Source organism: Podarcis muralis, chromosome 5 (genome assembly GCF_964188315.1).
Source record: "Podarcis muralis chromosome 5, rPodMur119.hap1.1, whole genome shotgun sequence".
NCBI classification, from domain to species: Eukaryota; Metazoa; Chordata; class Lepidosauria; order Squamata; family Lacertidae; genus Podarcis; species Podarcis muralis.
The window spans coordinates 71,563,020-71,583,403 of record NC_135659.1 but is presented as its reverse complement, the minus strand read 5'-3'; the positions used below and the strand labels follow the sequence as shown (position 1 = coordinate 71,583,403).

At 43.5% G+C, this 20,384-nt stretch overlaps 1 protein-coding gene across 4 annotated transcripts in view; it reads right to left on the bottom strand.

Moving 5' to 3' along the window:
• Positions 1-20,384, bottom strand: part of MTCL2 (microtubule crosslinking factor 2) — an 85,472-nt gene that overhangs the window by 22,876 nt on the left and 42,212 nt on the right. For 3 of the 4 annotated variants that reach the window (XM_028734848.2, XM_028734847.2, XM_028734845.2), the window contains exons 4-7: positions 10,676-10,738; positions 3,078-4,307; positions 1,920-2,093; positions 1,398-1,523 (exon numbers count right to left, since the gene is read on the bottom strand). In XM_028734848.2, the coding sequence (XP_028590681.2) occupies positions 1,398-1,523; positions 1,920-2,093; positions 3,078-4,307; positions 10,676-10,738 (1,593 nt within the window). The remainder of the gene's footprint in view (positions 1-1,397; positions 1,524-1,919; positions 2,094-3,077; positions 4,308-10,675; positions 10,739-20,384) is intronic. The other variant, XM_028734846.2, reaches the window with a different exon arrangement.

Here is a 20,384-nt window from a genome sequence, read left to right as displayed (position 1 = left end):
GGATGGGAAGAGATGGAAAGCAGGTTTGTTATAGGGAGTGAAGTAACAGGGTGAGTACACCAAAATAATCAAGGATTGCTGAGCAAAGAAACTCCCAAGTCTGGAGACACAGGCATTCACATCCTTTATAAAAGAATTTTCACATCCACACAAGTTCACTTTAGCTGCTCAGTTTTGGGGCTATGACTAGTTTTAGGGGGGGGGGATGAGTATTTTGGAAAGGACCAGGATGGTAGCAGACAGAGAAAGGATAGAAGCACCATTGGTTTATGAGCACATGTCAATGAAAAACCACAAAGATGGCTTCTGGGCTAGGACATAGCCATCATCATCCCCATCTCAAACTTCCAACTCAGTAAATGTCTTGAGTTTTCCACTGACACTTCACATGCTTCCCAAAATTTCTGCAGCTAGAAATCCCAGAATTCTGGGGTTGTTACTTTTGTGTTTATCAACTGTATTTCCCAAGCTGCTGCAATTCATGCCTGTTGCCTAAATACAAAACTCGCAGGTAAAATACACCCAGAGGCCTGACTAATAACTCCCATGAATGACCTTTTGCCACAATATTTTACTGGCACTTGTTGCTGTGGCTGATGCATCTGGGCAAATATCTAAGTTCCAGACATGACTAGAGGATTCTAGTGATTGCCATTCATCACTCAGAACAAAGTAGGCAAGAGAACAAGAAGAACAAGGTTGAAGGTCCATCTAGTCCAGCACTCTATTTTCACTGTGGCTAAACAGATGCCTATGGGAAGCAGAACCTCAGGACAACAGCACTCTCTCCACCTGGGATCCCCAGCAACAGAAGTATTTAGCCTCCAAGAGTGGAAGCAGAACACAGACTTCATGCCTAGTAACCATTACTAACTCAATTTTCCATGGATTTCTCTAGTAGTATTTTAAGCTCATCCAAATTGACAGCCATCACTATAACCCACAGAAGCAAATTCCACGATTTAACTATGTGGGCTGTGCAAAGAAGTACTTTCTTTTGTCTGCTCTGAATCTTCCAACATCCAGCTTCCAAGTTTGAGAGAGATTTGAGAGACAGAAGAGGTCTCACAAAGAATGGCTATCTTTATATGAAAGCTAGAGAACCCATAGATGACTCTGCTTGGCTGCTAGAGGACTGCCGAGTTCAGGTTTGTTTTCAGATCATGTTTGTTATGGATAATGTACTCTCAGCATGTTAAGGGGTCATATGGAAGCATTTGCCTCTTTCCTGGCAGCCAAACTAGGTAGCAGCTGCTTTGTGCTTTCATACAATGCTGCACTAGGATGTGCCTGAAGTAATGGGAGGGATTAAGCTCTGTGCCTTTAGTCCCTCCTGTACTCTTGTTGCATGTCTCAGCTTCCAGCCTGGAGAGTGGCTCCAGGCAAATCTCACTGACCTGGCAGATTTTCTGGGTGAAGTTCTCTGCTTCCTCTTTCCTCAGTTGCCTCTCCTGGGAGAGCTGTTCTTGTTGGCCCCTCAAGCTCTCATTAGCCTCTGAAAGGACCAGTTGCAATTCTTTGATCTGCGGGGAATAGTTTAATCAAAGCCAACAACAGTCAGGTAGGTCATCCTTGCAATATATTTTTATTAAAGGCCCATGGAAGAACAGCCAACTTCTTGCAGGGAGTGACCTTGGCCTGTATGTAACATCCTGTTGTCATGGTGAGGAACCTCCGATCTGTAGGTCAAATTAGGCCTATTAGGCTATTTCCCCAGTCTCCAGCCATGTCCACCTGTTTCTAACTTGTCATGTGACACTGGGATAGGTAACACAAGATTTGTATATGGGCCATGCCATTCTTTTTTCCACCCACATGAAATATGTTGATCTAGTATTTCTGCAGTCAACTTATTCTCCCCGGAGTCTCCAGCCTTCTTGCCTCCCTTTGGGAACATAATCACATACTTTGACGCCTACCTCAGACACATAGGAGTCCTTCTCCTCTGGTTGATATGACTTGTAGCTCCGGTCAAGTTCCATGTTGGGATCCACATCCATGGTGGCGGTGCTGTTGCTGCTGCTACTGCGGTAGAGATCAGAGGTCCTGCTCTCCGTGATGTCCCAGTCGGGGGGCTCCCTAAAGTCAGACTGCTGCATGCATGGGCAAGTTAATGAGAACAAACCAAAAGAGCAGAAAAGAAAAGAAAAAACAAACAAAACAATGGGTCTCAGGAACAATAAGAGCTACAAGACAACAAAAAGGATGAAGAGGAGGAGGAACTTCACTACCGTGGCAGAAGACAAAGTGGAAAACAAAAGGAGACACAAAATGAGCAGACACGTGGGCTGGATTGTTTGGGGAGGGGGGAAAAGAGAGAGAGGGAAAAAATGTGCAAACACCAGTTATGGTGCCATGCAGTGCCTGGGGTGGGGCTAGTTGAGGGAGGAAGGGAGGGGGGGCCAGGAGCATGCACAAAAATAGAACTCTGAAAAACTGGAGTGTGCTTCAGGAGGTTGCGACCCCTCCCCAGATCCCCTTCCCTTTCTTAGGTCTTACCTTAGATCAGGAGCAGCCATAGGGAATGGCAGCAGCATGTGCCTGGCCTCCTGGCAACAGCAGCAGTACCATTTACCAGAAGGGATGACCTGGAAGGGTACTGTGTGGGCACATCGGTAGCACCAATGCGGTGCAGTTGCCGATGCAGCCCACACAATGCCACTACCTGCAAGCAGTAGCAATACAATTGCCAGGAGGCAAGGTGTGCAGTGATGCTCCACTAGCTGCTGTTGTCCTAGACCGGTCTTCTCCAACTTAGTGTCCCCCAGATGATGATGGACTGCAGCTGGTACTAAATAATTCTTCAGCAGCAGCTGTAATGTGGTTTCCACTTCTCAAAGCAATATTCCTCCTGCCTCATGCACACTCCACTAAACCAGAGTCCTACCTCATCACTAGCCACAGTTCCATGCAGTGAGCCAGTTGTTAGTTGTCATTTCAGAAAAGAGAGGCAGAAAAGGGAAGTTACATTAACAGGGCCAGGTTCTGATTTGTTAAAGCAGGAAAAAACAGCATGGGCAAATAAAGCAATAATCACTGCCAGGGAGTCACTGTTGACATCTCAGGAAAAGCCTCACCTGGAATTCAGAGCCATGGGTTTTCTGCAGAGCCTCTTTTGTGGAATCCTGGGAGCTGGCGCTTGGCAAGGAGTCCTTCTGGTCTTTCAGGTGGTCTCCAATGTAGTCCACCTTCCTCATGAAGGTGTTTAGCTCCTGCTGAAGGACCCCAAGCCTCATCAAAATGGCACTGATCAGCTTAGAGTCAGTCATACTCTCATTATCCATGGCTTCGCTCAGCACCAGCTCTGCACAGTCGTTGTCCATGCAGAGCTTGAGACTGGAGGTGAAGCCATTGGCATCAGAGATCAGGACATCAATGGCTTTGCTGACAAGCGCAGCCTGGTCCCTGATGTCAAGGAGGGTCTCAAAGTCCTTGGACTTGAGAAGCCTGCAGGGGCTGCTTTCATGCGACTTGCTAAAGCCATTGCCAGGTGCTCTCTCCTTGGCATCATTCTCTCCCCCAATGGGCACCTCTCTCCAAAGCGACGTTGGGATGCACTGGGCAGAGTCACCAGCCTCAGCATCCGTCTCCAGCATGGGCCGAGTGGTCTGGCAGGAAGCAAGGTCACAGCGCTGCAAGTTGGAGAGCAGGACACGGTTCTCATACTGGAGTTTCTTAACCTTGCCACTCAGCTCACTGATTTGGACCTTGGCCGTGGCCAGTTCTTCTTGGGAGGTCTCACTAATCACTGAGCAGCTGTCCTCAGACAGAGTGATGTCCAGGTCATGGTCTGACTTGTACTTATTGAGCTCATTCATGAGGAGCTTGTTCTGCTCCTCCAACTCCATCAGCGAGCGCCTCAGCAGTTCTGCCTCCTCCTCCACAAACTGCAAGTGCCGCCTAAGCTCCACCACACTGTCCCCAGAGTCCCCGCAGTTTGTCATGGAGAAGGCAAACCGGATGTCTTGCCCTAAGAGTTCTTTGTCTCCTTGGCCCCTCATGTCTTCCATCTCTGCCCTCAGCCCTCGGTTCTCAACCTCAAGCTCTACTATCCTCCGGCTCAAGATGTTGGCTTCTTCCTCTACAAGCTTCAGGTGGACTTTCAGCTCTGCCTCTCTGGAATGAGGGGAGTCAGCCAGTTCCTCTATGGAGAGGGAGCTCTCCAGGTCCCCATACAAGGATCTGTACTTCGTCAGCTCCTCCTTCATACTGTCGTTCTCTTTGGCTAACTTGGTCAGTTTCTTGCACATCAGAGCAGATTCCTCCTTAGCGAAATGCAATTGACACTTGAGGTCTGCGCTGTCCTCCTAGCATAAAAGAAAGGTACAAACGGTGCAAGAATTACTAAAAATGACACTTTGGGCAGGGTGCTCTGTGCAAAACAGATTATCCCTGAGGCTAACCTTTATTATGGCATGTTAAAACTAACAATCCACATACTTGAACTTTGTAACATCTACATGCATGTCACATAGGCAAGCCAAGATGGGGCAAAATCTGCTGGCCATTTTGTTTGTTTCCGGTGATTAACCTCTTTATCTCAATGATCCTGGAATATTGTCTTGCTTCCCTTTTGCTTGAGTGGAGGAAAGTTTGGTATACCTTATGCTAGGGGTAGCCTATCTGTTGCCTGGCAGGTGTAGCTGGACTACAATTCCCATCATCCTTGACCGCTGGTTGTGCTAGCTAGGGCTGAAGGGAATTGGAGTCCAAGAACATCAGGAGGGCACCATGTTGGCTAGCCCTGCCCAATACGGAATCAGTTCCTTTTACACGAGTACACTGTGGTATCAGTTTTACTACCTTTGAAATATACATGTGAGCCTCCCTACACACACTGCAGATTGATTGTTTCCAGATACAAGATTTGACACTCCTGCATTAGCTAGTCTGGTCTCTTCTGCCCCCAAAGTAGCCCCCTCAGGAACTTTCCGACACAAGTGGCAACAGTTTATAGAAAATAGTGTTTCCCTTGCCATTCCAGTCCTCAAGGGCAGAATGGTCACACTTTTCAATTTCTAGAAACTTGTCCTTTGGGCTACATTCTGTAGAATATAAACAGAATGAACTAATCTAGTAATAGAACAGCTTTGCCCTGGGTCCACAGTGCTGCACATCTCTAAGTTAGCTTAAACTCTGACACACAAAGACTGCATTTTTAGGCTGTACAATTTACATCTAATCTGTGGCACTGTTTGCAAGAAAAAATAAAATAAGGCTTATTTTGTCTGTGGATTAAAAGTGCCAGCTCAAACACAAGGGGTTTTTTATTGGTATGGCTTCGAACAAAGAAAGCCTTGTCACAGAACTCTTAAAGTATTTGGTCTTTCCTGAAGTTCAATAACTGAAGGGAGATGAGAGGGGAATAAGATTGGGCCCCCAACTCCAAAACTGGGGTGGAGAAGACTTGTCACTCCCCAAGTAGATCACCCTGCCTCATATTAGTATCATGTGAAAATGCATATGCTGTGTACTCTCATGTGTGTTTGCTCAGAACAAAGCCCCACTATGCTCAGCTGAACTTATTGCTAGTTTGGAGTTTGGGGCTACAATTCTAAACAGATCCTTAAAAGAGCCCAGCTGTCTAAGACGAACACTGGCCAAAGGAACACCACTCCCACCAGGAGAAGAGAGATTCGTCTCTCCCATAATTTTGAAAATTTGAATCTTATACAGATGAAGATTCTGTGCTTAACCCAGAATGAAGAGGGTAGTTTGCTAGGGAAGGAGAGACAGTCAGTCTGACGGACCAATCTGAATAATTTTAAACATATACTTTTGATATATTCGCCAAATTCACCCCCACCCCAAATTAAAGCACTGATCAGCTATTAAAAGCAACAATTGTATCCATACAAAGAGAAATACTATAAATGAGCCTCAAATGCTCCAGAATCACCCACATTCTGGATAATCTATTTTGCATATGTGATATTTCCAGAGCTGTACTACTAATTTTTAATGGACTATATTGGGTTCTGAGGGGGTGAAGTACAGGACTTTGAGAACCAGAGATGATCTGAAGCAGATACAATGTATCCTTTTCCATAACATTATATTATCTCCTGTCCCCAAACTGCAAATGAACTGATCCATCACTGTCTACAACACACAGTAGTTTCTTCCTAGCCCCTTCTTAATTTTCCTTTCCTTAAGATTTCAGTAATTGCCCCAAGAGTCACTCTAAATATGATGTGTGTGATCTGTGATTGGATCTCCCAATGCCTTTTTGTTTTCCTAAAATAAGCCACAGGGGATTATTTGGATTTGGACAATTGCACTTGGGGTGGAGGAATTGAGAGTTTAAAACTTTGCCCATCAACTGTTTCCCCAAGGGGAATCCTTCCTCTCCAAGCTGCAATTAGCTGCAAAGAAAAAGAAAAATCAGGTAGCTGTATGCACCCTTCAGAACTAACAACCAGTTTGGTGAAGGTTCAGTAGCGGAAAGGTTTAGTCATGCTCCAGGTTTCAAGAGAAAGAAAAACTTATAAGGAGTCAACTTGCAATTGGTTACTGATTTAGCAAACAGAAGAGAGCTGATCAAATTCCAAAGTATCTAATTCTCCATCTATCCTAGCGTCATCTTCAAGTCTCCCACCAAATGCTTATGTTCACATGATCACAAAAAAACCATGATGCATTTAGTACTAAGTGCCATGGTCAGGACAGCCTGTTCAACACATTTTTTTAATGCATGTTTGAATCAACTCTAAGATTATGTAGGACCGCTGGGGGTGGGGGGTTTGAAGTGGGTAAGGTTAAGGAAACAGAACCTTTTTGACTTTTCTAGGTCTTACGAGGGCTTGCTCCTAAATAAACCCTGCGGATGAAACCAAGGCCTAGTTTTTGTATGTGTGAATTCACCTCGAAGGCGGAGCAACGTGCTGAAACAGAGGAAAACATTTCCCTTTTGAAAGGCCCCGTGACATGGCAGGGAAGGAGGAAGTCAGCTTTTACAGTTGGGAGTGTGTTTCTGGCTCATTCCAAAACAGAGCCAAATAACTGTGACTAAAAGCACATTGCTAACGGTTGAATCTGTTCTCTTCCCTGCAAAAGACAAGGGCAGAGAGAAATCCCCGCTCTGCTCTCACAGATCTCCCAATGCCTCCCCTCCCCCGCCCCACAACCCCCGCCCTCCAAACCGTTAGGAAATACTATACAGTTTGGAGACTTATTTGCTCAAATTCCCTGTGGAACTCTGAGGATTTGAATTTTCCCCTCAAGGAATATTACCTCATAAGAAATGACTGTTTGGTTATAAAATTAGTTCATTTCCTGTTTCCATAGCTCACTGAGGGAGGGGAAAAAACTGACAAATTCCTCCCCAGAAAAGAAACTCTCCACCAGGCACTCAATGCCTCCTTTCCAGATGGCCAATACAGTGTGAACATTCAGTTGCAACGGTCAGGCCTGACATTGCATCAGCCGCAGTTGAAAAAGGCAGCTATTATTAACTCTCTAGAATGTCCTGCATTGTTGTCCTTGCGCATGCAAAAAAATTCACTGCACCAGATCCAGGCACAGAAAAATCTCACATGAAAGAGAAGAAAAGACAGTGACTGTTTATCCTTTGACGCAAGCAAGTGAGCATTCGTGCTGCTTTGGAATTCTAAGCACAGCCTCCACACCAAGGTTCAATGGAAAGCCTGCACGGCAAAGTTAACTTACAAAACGTAATGCTTTTGGAGCCTGGTTTTTTCAAATGCTTGAACATCCCTCAAGGGGTTCAAATGTCAAGAAGACTTCAGGCTGAGGCCATATGGATGTGGGCATTGTAGCTCTAGTGCTCCCAGTTTGGAGATTTAATACCAAATCAAGGAGCCTGCCTGGCAACGATGAATTTTACTGCTACTAGCAGTACTACTAGTAGTATTAGCCTCCTTCGGCCATACAGATTTGAAGAGATGAGCTGCTATCTGTTTACTGGGATCTATTTACCCCACCCTTTGTGAACATTTATCTCAAGGAAGTTTACAATAGAATTTAAAATCCAAAAAAACCAACATGAAAGATATCCTATAAAACTCAGGAGTCCAAAAAGAAGGTATGAGTCAAATGGACAGGGGGACAGGGTACCCTTACAAAGCACAAATTTAATCCCGGTCCCGGTCCCAGTCCCATTCTCCACTCTCCTCTCCCTATATATCCATATCCTCAACAATACTTCTTCATGCCTCCCATCCCTTTCCCTCATTTTCGGATTTAAAGAAACACAGACCACGTGCAATTTGGCAAACTGCATAAAGCATTTAAATTGAGGTGATTTTTGAACACTGGCCATATTTGTGTTATTTATTCAAAGAGCATTTTTTTGGACATAGAATTCCAAGCACAGCTACACAGAAAGTTTAACTACAATATTTTATTTGTACTCAACAACTGCTAATCTATCAGCCTGGAGCCACCAATTAAACATATGGCTGCCAAGCATTTGCACAGAGAAGGTAGATGGACCTTGTACAGTAATTTTCTGCTAAGGTTCTTTTTCATTTCACACAAATCATATATTTATATGTAGCTAGATGTTTTTCCAAAAAAGGGGGGTTGTGCAGAGCATGCTTGCAAAAGTGTGTGTGTGTACATAATAGTCTTATTCATATATTTAAGTGCAGCAGACCAATATAGGTGAACAGGAAGTCTAAGAACTCTCGGAAGAGTGAGGAGACTGGGAATTCAAACAGACTCAGATTACAGTGTATAAACTTTCTCCTAGGACGCTACATCCTCCCTACAGATAATTATTCTCTTCGCCTGATAATAGAAGTGTCAGAAAAGGGAAAGCGCTGATGCAACAGAGACTAGATCGTCTTTCCAGATGTTCTGATAGTACGTCTTATAACTGTACAAATGGAGGATCTTCAAATGGACTGCTTCAAACACTGTAAATTCCCACATGGAAAGCACTTCATATGCGTTGCCTAATATTTAAGCTCTGCTAAAATACCATTAATAAAACTCACCCATCAACCCACACCCAGTTCAGAACTCTTCCTAGGGTGTGGTGGAGGCTAATGCTTGTGACCCTATCCTTTCATCAACATTTATGGTATATAAAGCTGCAGTGTATATTACAGGACAAACCTTGGTCTTACTTACACCAGCATTTGAGGGAGACATGCCTGTAATTATTTCTGTGAAGATGATAAGTCTACCACTGCTTCAATCTATCATGTGCTATAAGCATGCATAGGTGCTATTGTTCCTTAAATGTATCTGGACAAAAGCATGAATATACTTGCCAGATCACTGCTAACTGGCCAAAATGAGGAAGGTGCGAAGTTTCAGCAGAACCATGCGCATTTCCCCCAGCTATCTGTGTAACAAATGGTTGTATTCTGAATACAATTTTAATTTTGGTTTCAATTCGGGCTTCGAGAGGGGCAGGAACTCAATTTAAACATTACCAATGCAACGCAATGGACTGGAATTCATTCCAGCTTTGTTTTATTCTGTCACCAAGCTATTTCCTTTGCATCACTGCATCTTTCTAATGCCACCCCCTGGCATTATTGCAGGGGATTTGGATAATTTATTCCAGATATTCCACTGCTACTCAGGGTCAACCAACGCAATGCAGAGCATCTAACCACTAGAATCCAAGAATTGAATGCAAAGGCAATTTTAAAATAAAAATAAAAATTGCCAGCCTGTTCTTCTACCTGATTAAAATGTGGTTAGTACCTTTCCGTATACAAAGTAGTAATTGCACAAGCACAGAAACAAAAATGCCACTGGTGCACAGTTTCAACATCAGCTTTTATCCTTTGCATCATGGTACCAGCTGCACTTGAGGGCATATAGGATAACCTTTCACTTTTCAGAAAGTAAAAATATTTATTTGCCAGAGCATGTTGCAACTGGTAAATATGCCGAAGCAGGTGACATGCTGGAACATTTGAAAATTCAAAGGCCTGTTGCCTATTCCTCTTACAGCGCACACCTCTGCTTGAACTCTAACAGCTAAAAGTGGCATCTTTTGCAAGAGAAACAAGGCAGGGCTCTCTGCTTTGCTTGCCTACAAAATAAAAAATAAAAGATCCCGAACTTGCACTGCATACTAGCATGGTGGGTCCACTACCCAGGACTCTATGGTGAGAAAATAATTACGGGCAATGGTCAGTTCTATCCCCTCCTTATCTTGAAAAAAGATATTTGCACAACTTTCTTGCTAGGGGGAATAGGGCTGGCACCCTATGCCAGGTCATGCACACAATAAGCTGAACATACCTAGTCTAGGGAGCTACATTCCAATAGCTGGTGTTAAGATAACTAAGGCAAATATGTTTGCTAAGGCAAATACATTCCACATATCTGTTCCTCAGGAATTGAAGACCAGCCGAAATGTACATTTTGAAGTAGCCAGATGCTAAGTCAGCTCACTGTTGCATATAGACTGGTCTATTACTCAGACTAGCTGTGGTTCTCCAGGTTATGATCATTCTTAGCCCTGCTAGCAAAGTTCCTTTTCACTGGAAGTGCCAGGGATTGAACTTAGGACGCTCTTTATGCAAAGTGTGTTGCTCTACCAGTGAGCTGGAGGGTCTCCCTTGATGGGGTTAAGAGAAAGAGACCGTCGTCCTCTGGTACAAGGTGAAGCAACTACACGAGTGCCCAGCAGTTCAGCCCTTACGGCAAGTGCATTTTGCAAGCTGCTTTGCAGGAAGGCGTTAGGTACCTGGAAAGATGACTTCTTGTCTGTCTTCCCAAGAGAACGTGATCCTCTTTTCTTCAGAGAATTCTGAAACAGAAGAGGTAATGGAAAGGATAGTTATTTACTGAATTTATTTCCAGCAAAGTTTCACAATATGTTGCGCACATTGATCAAAATTATTTTTACGTGATGAATCTGTTAAAGAGGCAATGAGTTTAAGTAATATGAGCCCTTCATTAATGAAATATTGTGAATTATATGGATATTTAACAAAAGTATTCATTTTCATAACTTCATCACTCTTTCTATATCCTACCATATTGTCTTTTATTACAACCCATATATTTCTTTGTCCTTCAGAACTTATCAAAACCATACCAAGCAATATATTATAGAAAGAGTCTGCATTTCCACAAATTTATTCTATTTTAGGCCCATTTCTCTTGAGCTTATATAGTATTTTGACATTAAAGCCAACTCCTAAAATTTGTTGATCCAGTCACCAGCTGGGAGTACTTTTAGGGGCTTCCTTTTTTTTTAGCATTCTACATTTTTACTCCCAGAATCATATACGAGTTTAATTCTGTATGTTTTGTATTTATTGAATGACACATATAATTTAGCAACAAAATTAATGACGCTGTATTATATTGTAATGTCTCAGATATTAACTTTGTAATAATCTTTAAGCACACACAAAAATGGAAATAAAAAAAACTAGAAAACGAGCTGAGCGCTATTAACAGGCACAAGTCCTTAACATATTCCCCCTCCTTTTCTATCACCATGAGTAAGGGCATTATCCTTCACCCACAAACTTCTGTAGAAACTGACATGGCTGGAGTCCATAATAGTCTGAGATTCCACTTCCCCACCCTTAAAAAAAAAAGAGAGAGTATTTCTGCCCAACAGCAATAGTATGCATAATACAGTGGTACTTCAGTTTTTGAACATCTCCATTGATGAACATTTCGGTTTTGAACGCACCTTGGAAGTCAAACATGCCACGTGGCTTCCGCTGAGTGTGAGATCCTGGGGCCTAGCTGTCGGCTGTTGAGTTCTCGGTTTTCGAAAGTTTCAGAACTCGGTCTTCAAGAATGGATTACGTTCGAAAACCAAGGTACCACTGTAGTACTTAACTTTTAAAAAGGAATCTGACAGGACATTTCCTAAGACTGGCAAGGTTTCACTAAACTTTGACCATTTCATGAGAACCCAAGCAGGAGGAGTGAAGGAAATAAGTACGAGTGAAGCTGAGAAGTTTTTTCTTGACCTTGCCACTTTCAATGGAGCCCAGGGAGGGTGGGACAGTGAAGGAAATGGCCATGAGACAGAAAAGTGTGGTAATGCAGTGTATATCTCGTTATTAACAATCACCAGTCACATCGCAACAGCATTTAATCTGAATCTAGTTTTAAGGAAGTTTGGACTGGCATCTGGAGTAGGCAAACATCGCATGCTTTCTGCATAAACTGGAGTAGGTGTGGACCACAGGGCTGGACCATAATGGTAGAAGTGGAACAATTGCACCAGAGCCTATGTCTGTCTGCAAGGGGCCGTCTTGCCTCCATTTACTCACTGCTATTGCACCCACTGTCTGCCTCGCCACCTCTGTCTGTTGTGGTATACAAATATGTATATTAAAATAAATGATTTTAATTCAGCATGGGTTTTGGGGTTTTTTAAGTTCCTGCACTCCTTTGGGGGATGGGGAGGGACCCTTTCTGAAAACTGCACCTGGGTCTTCCCCATCACCTTAATCCAACCTTGGTTGTTATGCTTTAAATGTCACAACTTGTATTCAGGTGTGCTATGCATTAATAGAAGCCAGCGGATGAGGGTGGGTGGGATATTCCCGAGTGATAATTAAAGCTCTTGGAAATCCATGCGTGACTTTTGTTGAAAACTGTCATTTTGATCTGGGCAGGCACAATTCCTGTGCGCAAAGCCAGAAGAGCAGCATACACAAATGACTCTAGCTTTCCTGACAAAATTGGAAAATAGAAGCCACTTCGTATGGGAATCGACACATCTCTATAGCTAAGTGGTGTCGTCTGACATTTGGAGAGCAGCAGAAACACATCCTACATACAAACACAAAGGAAAGGAAAGCACTGTAGAGAATAAGGTGCCATATCTGAGATATCAAAGGTCGAGATTTCTTTATAAAGGGCTAGAAAGCTTTGAAGATTCTTGATCATATGGGCACAGCCTGGCTATTCATAGTCAAGACATGTGCTTTCAAGCTGGAGAAAAGAATAACAGTGCAAGGTCCAATGAAAAAAAAGATTACATCTTAATCACCTTGGCTGAAGCTTTACAGAAAAACCACCTTTGCAAGGCTCAGACAAAAAGCAAGCAGTTGATTATAACCTTATATTTCCAAGTCACTTTGCTCCCCACAAACTAGGGTCTCCTCCCTTCTATTTGCACGTTAAACCACTTTTTTTGGGGTGGTGTTGGTGTTGAATTAATGCCCCAGTAGCCTAGTAATCTGTAGTACCTGCCTTATTCGCCAGGTAGTTAACAAACCAGATTAAGTCTTCCAACAAAACAAGAGATAGAAGAGATTCTATTCACTCTCCCAGTAGAACACTGAATAGGGGAGAAGACAATGAAGCCATCAATTTGGAACCCAACTGTTGTGTTCGCATTATGTTGTATAGGAATTGGTAACATCCAGTGATGAAAGCTATCATTATACTGTTCCAAGCAAGTAGCAGGGGGCACACTGGGTTGTTGAATGTTCAGAATTCCTCTGATTATCTGATGCTGGGAATAAACAACGGCAGAGCTGCTTGCCTTCATACCCTGCCTTTGTCTGATTCAGCAAGATAACATGTATGTTCAGATTCCAAAGGAACAAGGATCAAGCAATTTTAAAGTGGCTTTAAAAATTGGCTGTGCTTGATTCAGAACTTCCTCTCCCTCCTCCTTTTGTCAGGAGCTGCTAGGATCTGTAGGGTGGCTGCCCCATATGGTGAACCACTGGACTCAGAGGTTGCAGCATTTTTGGCAAAGAATCAGAGAGAAATTGCACATTCCTTCGGTTGTTCTTCAGTCCTGACTTCTGACTTGCTCTATGTCTGTGGCTTCTTACTTGACTTGCCCTCACACTGGTGCCCACAGCCCAGCCCTGGCATCCTCTTAACAGATGACAGCACAATCCTAACCAGGTCTACTCAAAAATAAGCCCTAATGGGGTTGCAGTCAAGTAAGTGGGTTCAGTGCATCAGCCTATCTGCCACCCTTTGTGTCAGAGAAGAAGAAGCCCACGTGGTCACAGGAGATACCACATTTGTCTTGGGAGTGTGGAGACCTGGGCATAAATTCCAGCTCAGCCAGGGATTCATTGGGCAGAAAGAGGTACGCTGCCATCACTAAGCCTCATTCCCCAACCAGCAAGTCTGAAATAAAACACAAATTTGCTGTGGTTTTGATTAGGATTATAATGTCATGGAGAACAGGGCTATCAATGACTGCTAGCCACAATGGCTGTCTTCTAACTCTGCTGTTGGAGGTATGTCTCTGGATGCCAAGTCACTGGGAATCGTAAGTGGGAAGAGTGCTGCTCTGCTCCCTTCCTTCTTGCAGGTTTCTCACAGGCACCTGGTTAACCACTGTGAGAACAGGATGCTAGACTAGATAGGTCATTGGCCTGATCCAGCACATCTCTCCTTATAAGACACCTGATGCCCTCAAATTTATTCTATTACTAGGTAAGACTATAGCTTTTTTCTGGGCCAGCTTTTGAAGCTCCAAATCTTGTAAATACTTGCCAATAAAAGGTTTCTCCTTGCCTAATTTATGTCTCTCTTCTGCCTCCTAACAAGCACCTCCTCACTCTGCAGGAGAGACGGAATGCAGCCAGTGCTATTAAAAAGCTCGCTATAATGAAAAGCTGGTCTGCCGCTCCCACCCTCTAATACTCCCACAAAGGGTTCAGTAAACCAAGCAGGGAGATACACATCAATAAAAGTCATAACACAGGTCAGAATGATGCCCCTTGGACGCCATTCTGTCCACATATAGTGAGCCAAAAATATTCAAAAGCTGGTGCTACAGCTCCATAGCCAAGAAATGCAGCTGTGAAATGTGAGCCGCTGCTTGTGCCAACGCTCAGAGATCCAGGCCACTCCTATTAAGGACAAACCTATTCTTCAAAAGCCACAGCTTCTCTCAGTGGCTTGGCACACCCTAGACAGCAAGCTGGAGGTCCAAGGGAGGGATATGGAGACAGCAGCACCCGAACGGTGCTGCTTGATCCCATCTCCAGTAGAAATCCAACACATTTGCACCACAGCAGTAAATGATCCCTGATGAGGTTGGTGAGCCAGCCATTCCAGCTCCCACCCTTCCACACAAGCCAAAAAAAGAACAAGCCAGTGATGAATTTCACCAAGGCCAAGAACACACACCCAGCAAGCTGCCTGTGAGATAGAGGCTAGCTGGCTCTGTTTGCTGGACAGACAGCTTTGGGGGGGTCCCTTCTGCAGCAGTCTAGAATTCCTTGTAGTGTTTTAGCACTTCCAACCTCCACAGACTATGGCAACCCATTTTGGTGGTCTCCACTCAGAGCTACAGGTATTCTGTAATTATGCAGTGGTCATATTTTTCTGTAAACTGCATTGAGTGTTTGTTTGTTTTTTTACAACCAGCGGTGTATAAATTATATGAAATAAGTAATAAATAAATGCATGTTTTTATGGTTTGTTTATTGGACAAAGGACCCAGCATTCTGAATACCGAGCTCTTAAAAGCTGAAGAGTGTACGAATAATGCACAGGGTAGTAGAAGAAGGGGTCAGAGGATTTCCAGTGGTCAGTGGGGGCGTGTCTTTAATGACCTTCACCATGATTACCAAAAGCACAATGATGCAAACAAGTGATCATGTGCAAGGATGCAATTTTTAAAAAATAAAAAAAGCAAGAGAGAAATGTGCAAAACGCAAAACAAATTGCAGAATGAAGTTGGGTTTTTTTTGCACAGGACATGGCTCACTATGAGTCAGGAGTCCAATGTTTGTTTTATCACAGAATATGTACAAGTGCAGAGCAAAGAGCTGGTTTTCCACAATGAGTGAGAGGTGTAAAAAAGGGAAATGCCCCCCCCAATTTTTCAGGGGAACTTCCTGTCGATGGACATGCTGCATCAGCAGTGCAGGACAATATAATAGTTATGGTCACTCTGTCATCACAACAAGTAATTCCCATGACCAGCATTGCGTTGCCGAGTAGGCTGCCACCAACATAAGCCAGACTGGATCTGGCTGGTTTTATAACTGCTTTGGCTGCCCTGCTGTTTTCAATGCCCCCCCTTTTTTGCTGCAGTTTGTGCACATCCGATAGCAAAAGCTAACAAATGTGATTAAATGTGACTGCTACCATGTTGATGCAACCAGACACACACATAAGCTCCCTTTCAGACCCCTCCAGGCTCCAGCATAAACAAGTCTTTCTGAATCCCTCCCCCCTGCAAGACAAATGAAGCCACAGGTGCAAACAGTGCGCGTGACAATTAATTGGCCTTTCCAACACTTATCCAATTATCAGAGATGCTCCCTCCAGCTGGAGAATAATCAGCACATAATCCCCTTAGGAGCAAGCCCCCTCCCACCGCTCAGAAGCCTTCCAGAGGTAGTTTGTGCATGCCCATAGCTGTCAACTTTTCCGTTTTCTTGCGAGGAATCCTATTCAGAATAAGGGGGTTTCCCTTTTAAAAAGGGAAACGTTGACAACTATGTGCATGCCTGAGCACCATTCTGTAAGTTAACAGGCAACTGCAAAAGACAATGGATGGGATAACTGAAGCTGCACTGCAGGAAATAGACCCTAAACTGATTGTTCTCCGGAGTCTCCACCTCAAACATGTATTGAAGAAATGCAACCGCTCCAAGTTTGCACCTAGCTGGTTTCTTCTTAGAGCAGATTAGAACAGTGGTACACTTGGAACTATTGCCAAGGATGATGGTATAAATAGGCTGCTGAAAGGTGTGAATATCCTCGGGGGAAGCCAGCTGGATTTCATCGACTGCCATCACCCAAATATTTGTGCTGCCTGCACTTTAAAAAAATGTAAGCGATTCAATGCTGAGTCCCTAAGCCTAGAAGAAGGAGCTTCCCCTCCCCACCCACCAGCATTTGAAAAAGGAAGCTGGCTTACCTGCCCACTGAAAAAGGAATGCATTAAAAAGTAACAGGTTTGCAAAGATTTAAAAGGGAGCCTCCCCAAATAAATGATCACCCTTTGGTCAAGTTGATAAAAATATGACAAACTGACCCCTTCAGGCAATACACATGTGGAGGGGGCTGCTTATGTCTTAATGAACTTGTTTCCGATGACACACAAGAATCTTGGGACAGCTGCATATTGTGGCAGGTCACTGAAAAATGGCAAAACATAGTAGCTGCAGAAAATCCGGGAGAAAGTATACCAAATTTTTTGGAAAGAACAGCAGCAGCGAGAATGTTGATTGCCAAAGACTGGAAGGGAGAGAAAACCCCAACGAAGGAGGAATGGCAGATAAAATTGTTTGATTATTTGGAACTTGCAAAAATGACAGAAACAATCAGGAATCAAACAAACCCAAAATTTATAAAGGAATGTGAGTGTATTGTTCCCAACTAAAATCTTTAGTATGCTTGGATCAATTTTCGCAGATTACATGATTGATAAATAATGCATTGGATATAACATAGATTATGATAAAGAACACAGTAAAAGGGGAGGGAGAGAAAAAAGGGGGGAAAGACCCGCAGTGAGGTAGATGGAAGTCACCTGTAAAAAGTACTCTGGTTTCTCTTCAGATCGTATAAATCTTTCGCCTTTTACTAAAAAGTAGAAGACTATTTAATCATGATTTAAGATCCTGAAGACATATGGTGTTGAAGACTTTCATTAAGTATGGGCGTTTCTTCATGATCTTTTTGCTGTGTATTTTGTGTATCTTGTGTTGTTTTGAAGATGAATGAAATACTTGTAATATCTAATGAAACTAATAAAAAGCTTTGTTTGTTTGTTTGTTTGTTTGTTTGTTTGTTTGTTTGTTTGTTTTGCAAAACAGGGATTCTGTGATTAGATATTAAGTCAAATGCCTCTTGGCAAGGAAGAAAACAGAAGGTGAAATTGGTGCTGGGCTTGAATCCTGCCAAGTCCCCAACAGGCTAGGGATCAGCCCCTTTCTCCCTCCATTGAAAGACATAGCAGCTACATGATGCAAAGTAACCTCTTCATCTTCCCAGGAGGTGCCAGTTCTTGAGTGTGAAACCCAACTTATATAGAGCTAGTCTTACAGTGCATTAATAACAATGAAATGTGTAGTCAATGGAGGCAGCTGCACAGCTGGTTGAGCCAAAGGAGACAGCTAGTTAGCCACCTCTTAGACCAGCGGTTCTCAACCTGTGGGTCCCCAGATGTTGTTGGACCACAACTCCCATCATACCTGAGCTCTGGCCTTGCTAGCTAGGGGTGATGGGAGTTGTAGCTCAACAACATCTGGGGACCCACAGGTTGAGAAAGGCTGTCTTAGACCATGGGTAGGCAAACTAAGGCCCGGCAGCCGGATCAGGCCCAATTGCCTTCTAAATCCAGCCTGCGAATGGTCCAGGAATCAGTATTTTTACATGAATATAATGTGTCCTTTTATTTAAAATGCATCTCTGGGTTATTTGTGGGGCCTGCCTGGTGTTTTTACATGAGTAGAACGTGCCCTTTTATTTAAAACGTTATTTGTGGGGCATAGGAATTTGTTCATTATTTTTTTCCAAAATATAGTCTGGCCCCCCACAAGGTCTGAGAGACAGTGGACCGGCCCCCTGCTGAAAAAGTTTGCTGACCCCTGTCTTAGACAAAAGTACTGCCTTTCATAAATTTGGGGATTTAGGAAGTGGAGGTGGGGAGAGGATCTAGATGGAGCATAGAGACTTACAATTTTGCCTGCACACACACTGGTAATTCAGAATGAACAGTTTCAGAAATCAACTGCTTTCAACCCCCAGATGCAATCCCAGCATGTGCACACAAGGAAGCAGTTGACAAGACACAGAACTGTAAATACATGGTTAAGAGGTGCTAACCAACAGCAGGCGGGGAAAAGGCAATTCACCCACAGCACCAGCACATCCTTACAAAAACGGAGCTCTGTGGAGAAAATCAGTATTAACAGCATCCTGGTCTGTGAACTATGGAACACTCATCCTAGAATACAAAACAGATTCTAATGGTGCAAGATATGGTTCTGCTCCAGAATGCCACAGAATCAATAGCCTTCTCTCCAAGATATAAATTGTCAATGTGGGATATAATACTCCTAGAACTGTGGCTGCTAACTAAGAAGTATGAAACTTAACACAACACTCTTGCGAAAGCCCAGCAGCATTATAAAGCTCCACTTTACTCCACCTGATCCTAAGGAGGCATCAGACGTTCAGCAGCAATTTGGATTTTAAGATCTTCCTCCTCTTGCCTTGCTCTTCCAGTTTCCTGGCTTTGCTTCAGCCACAATGCTTAGGAGTATTATATACCACACTGAGAAATTAGATGCTTTTTAAACAAGACCGCACATCATTCTGGAGCTATAGCAATGCCTTGGGGAACCTACTGAAGAGCTTTCCAATGTGATCCAGAAAGCCGATGAGTTCTATTCTCATTTCTCAAGATATATTCCAGGGGTGGAAGAAGAGGAAGGCATGGCAGCAGAAAGAAAAACTGGGCTGCAATGTGTTCCAGTCCTTCACTTTCACAACAAAGATGCTACTACACTCTCTCCCTCCCTCCCTCTGTGTGTGTGTTTGTGTACACACACACCACCCAAGTCATCTGTATGCAACACCAACTGTTCGGGTCTCTGTGTACACACATCATGTGACTCCAGTCTGGCATGCTGGCCACAGGACAACCCTCTCCTCGCCTTCATCACCCATCTCCCACTGACAGCTACTGCACTTCTTTTCACTTGCTATTCAGATCATGCACACAGACTGCTCAGAAACCAATCTCATGCCCATTAGTACTGCCTGCTGTGTGGATGGGCAGACAGGCTGCCTAGAGAACAATAGGCAAAGGGAAAAGCTGCAAGTCCTATCCAGTATTGTTACGGAGGGCTGAGGCTTCTAAGCTGCCCTTGCGGCCATTTGCTCTGTTCTGAAATTTGTCCTAGGCATTACTGCAGGGATTTACAGGTCCGCTTGCACCCACTAACATTTCTCCATACAGCTGTGCAAGTGGATACAGAACTTCAGGAATAAAAAATTAAAAGTGTACGAAAGGGGTTCCAGCAGCCTGTCACCATGGCTGTGGTCAAGGAAATGGCTGTGTGTTCCCTATGTATAAACCAGCCTTTCTTCATACTGTTGTATACCCACATTTATAATTGCATATTGGAAATTAAATTGTCAATAAGAGCCTGTTGCAAGTCTGTTAGCCATTCACATGATTAGGGACAAACCCCCATGTATCTGCAAAGAGAACTGAAGACTTTGAGAGAAGGCAAGATACTGCAGTAGAACCAAACTGCCCATTAGCAGCAATTCTAAGTCAGGGCAAAGAACTATTATTATTATTTAAATTTATATACTGCCCTATACCCACAGATCTTAGGGCAGCTCACAGGATAAAATCACAATATAAAATCACAAAATACATAATCAAAATAAAAACAAGAACAACCCAATAACCCCCCGCAATTAATCAGGGAGGGAAAATAGAATTTAAAACACACAAAATATCTGTAATA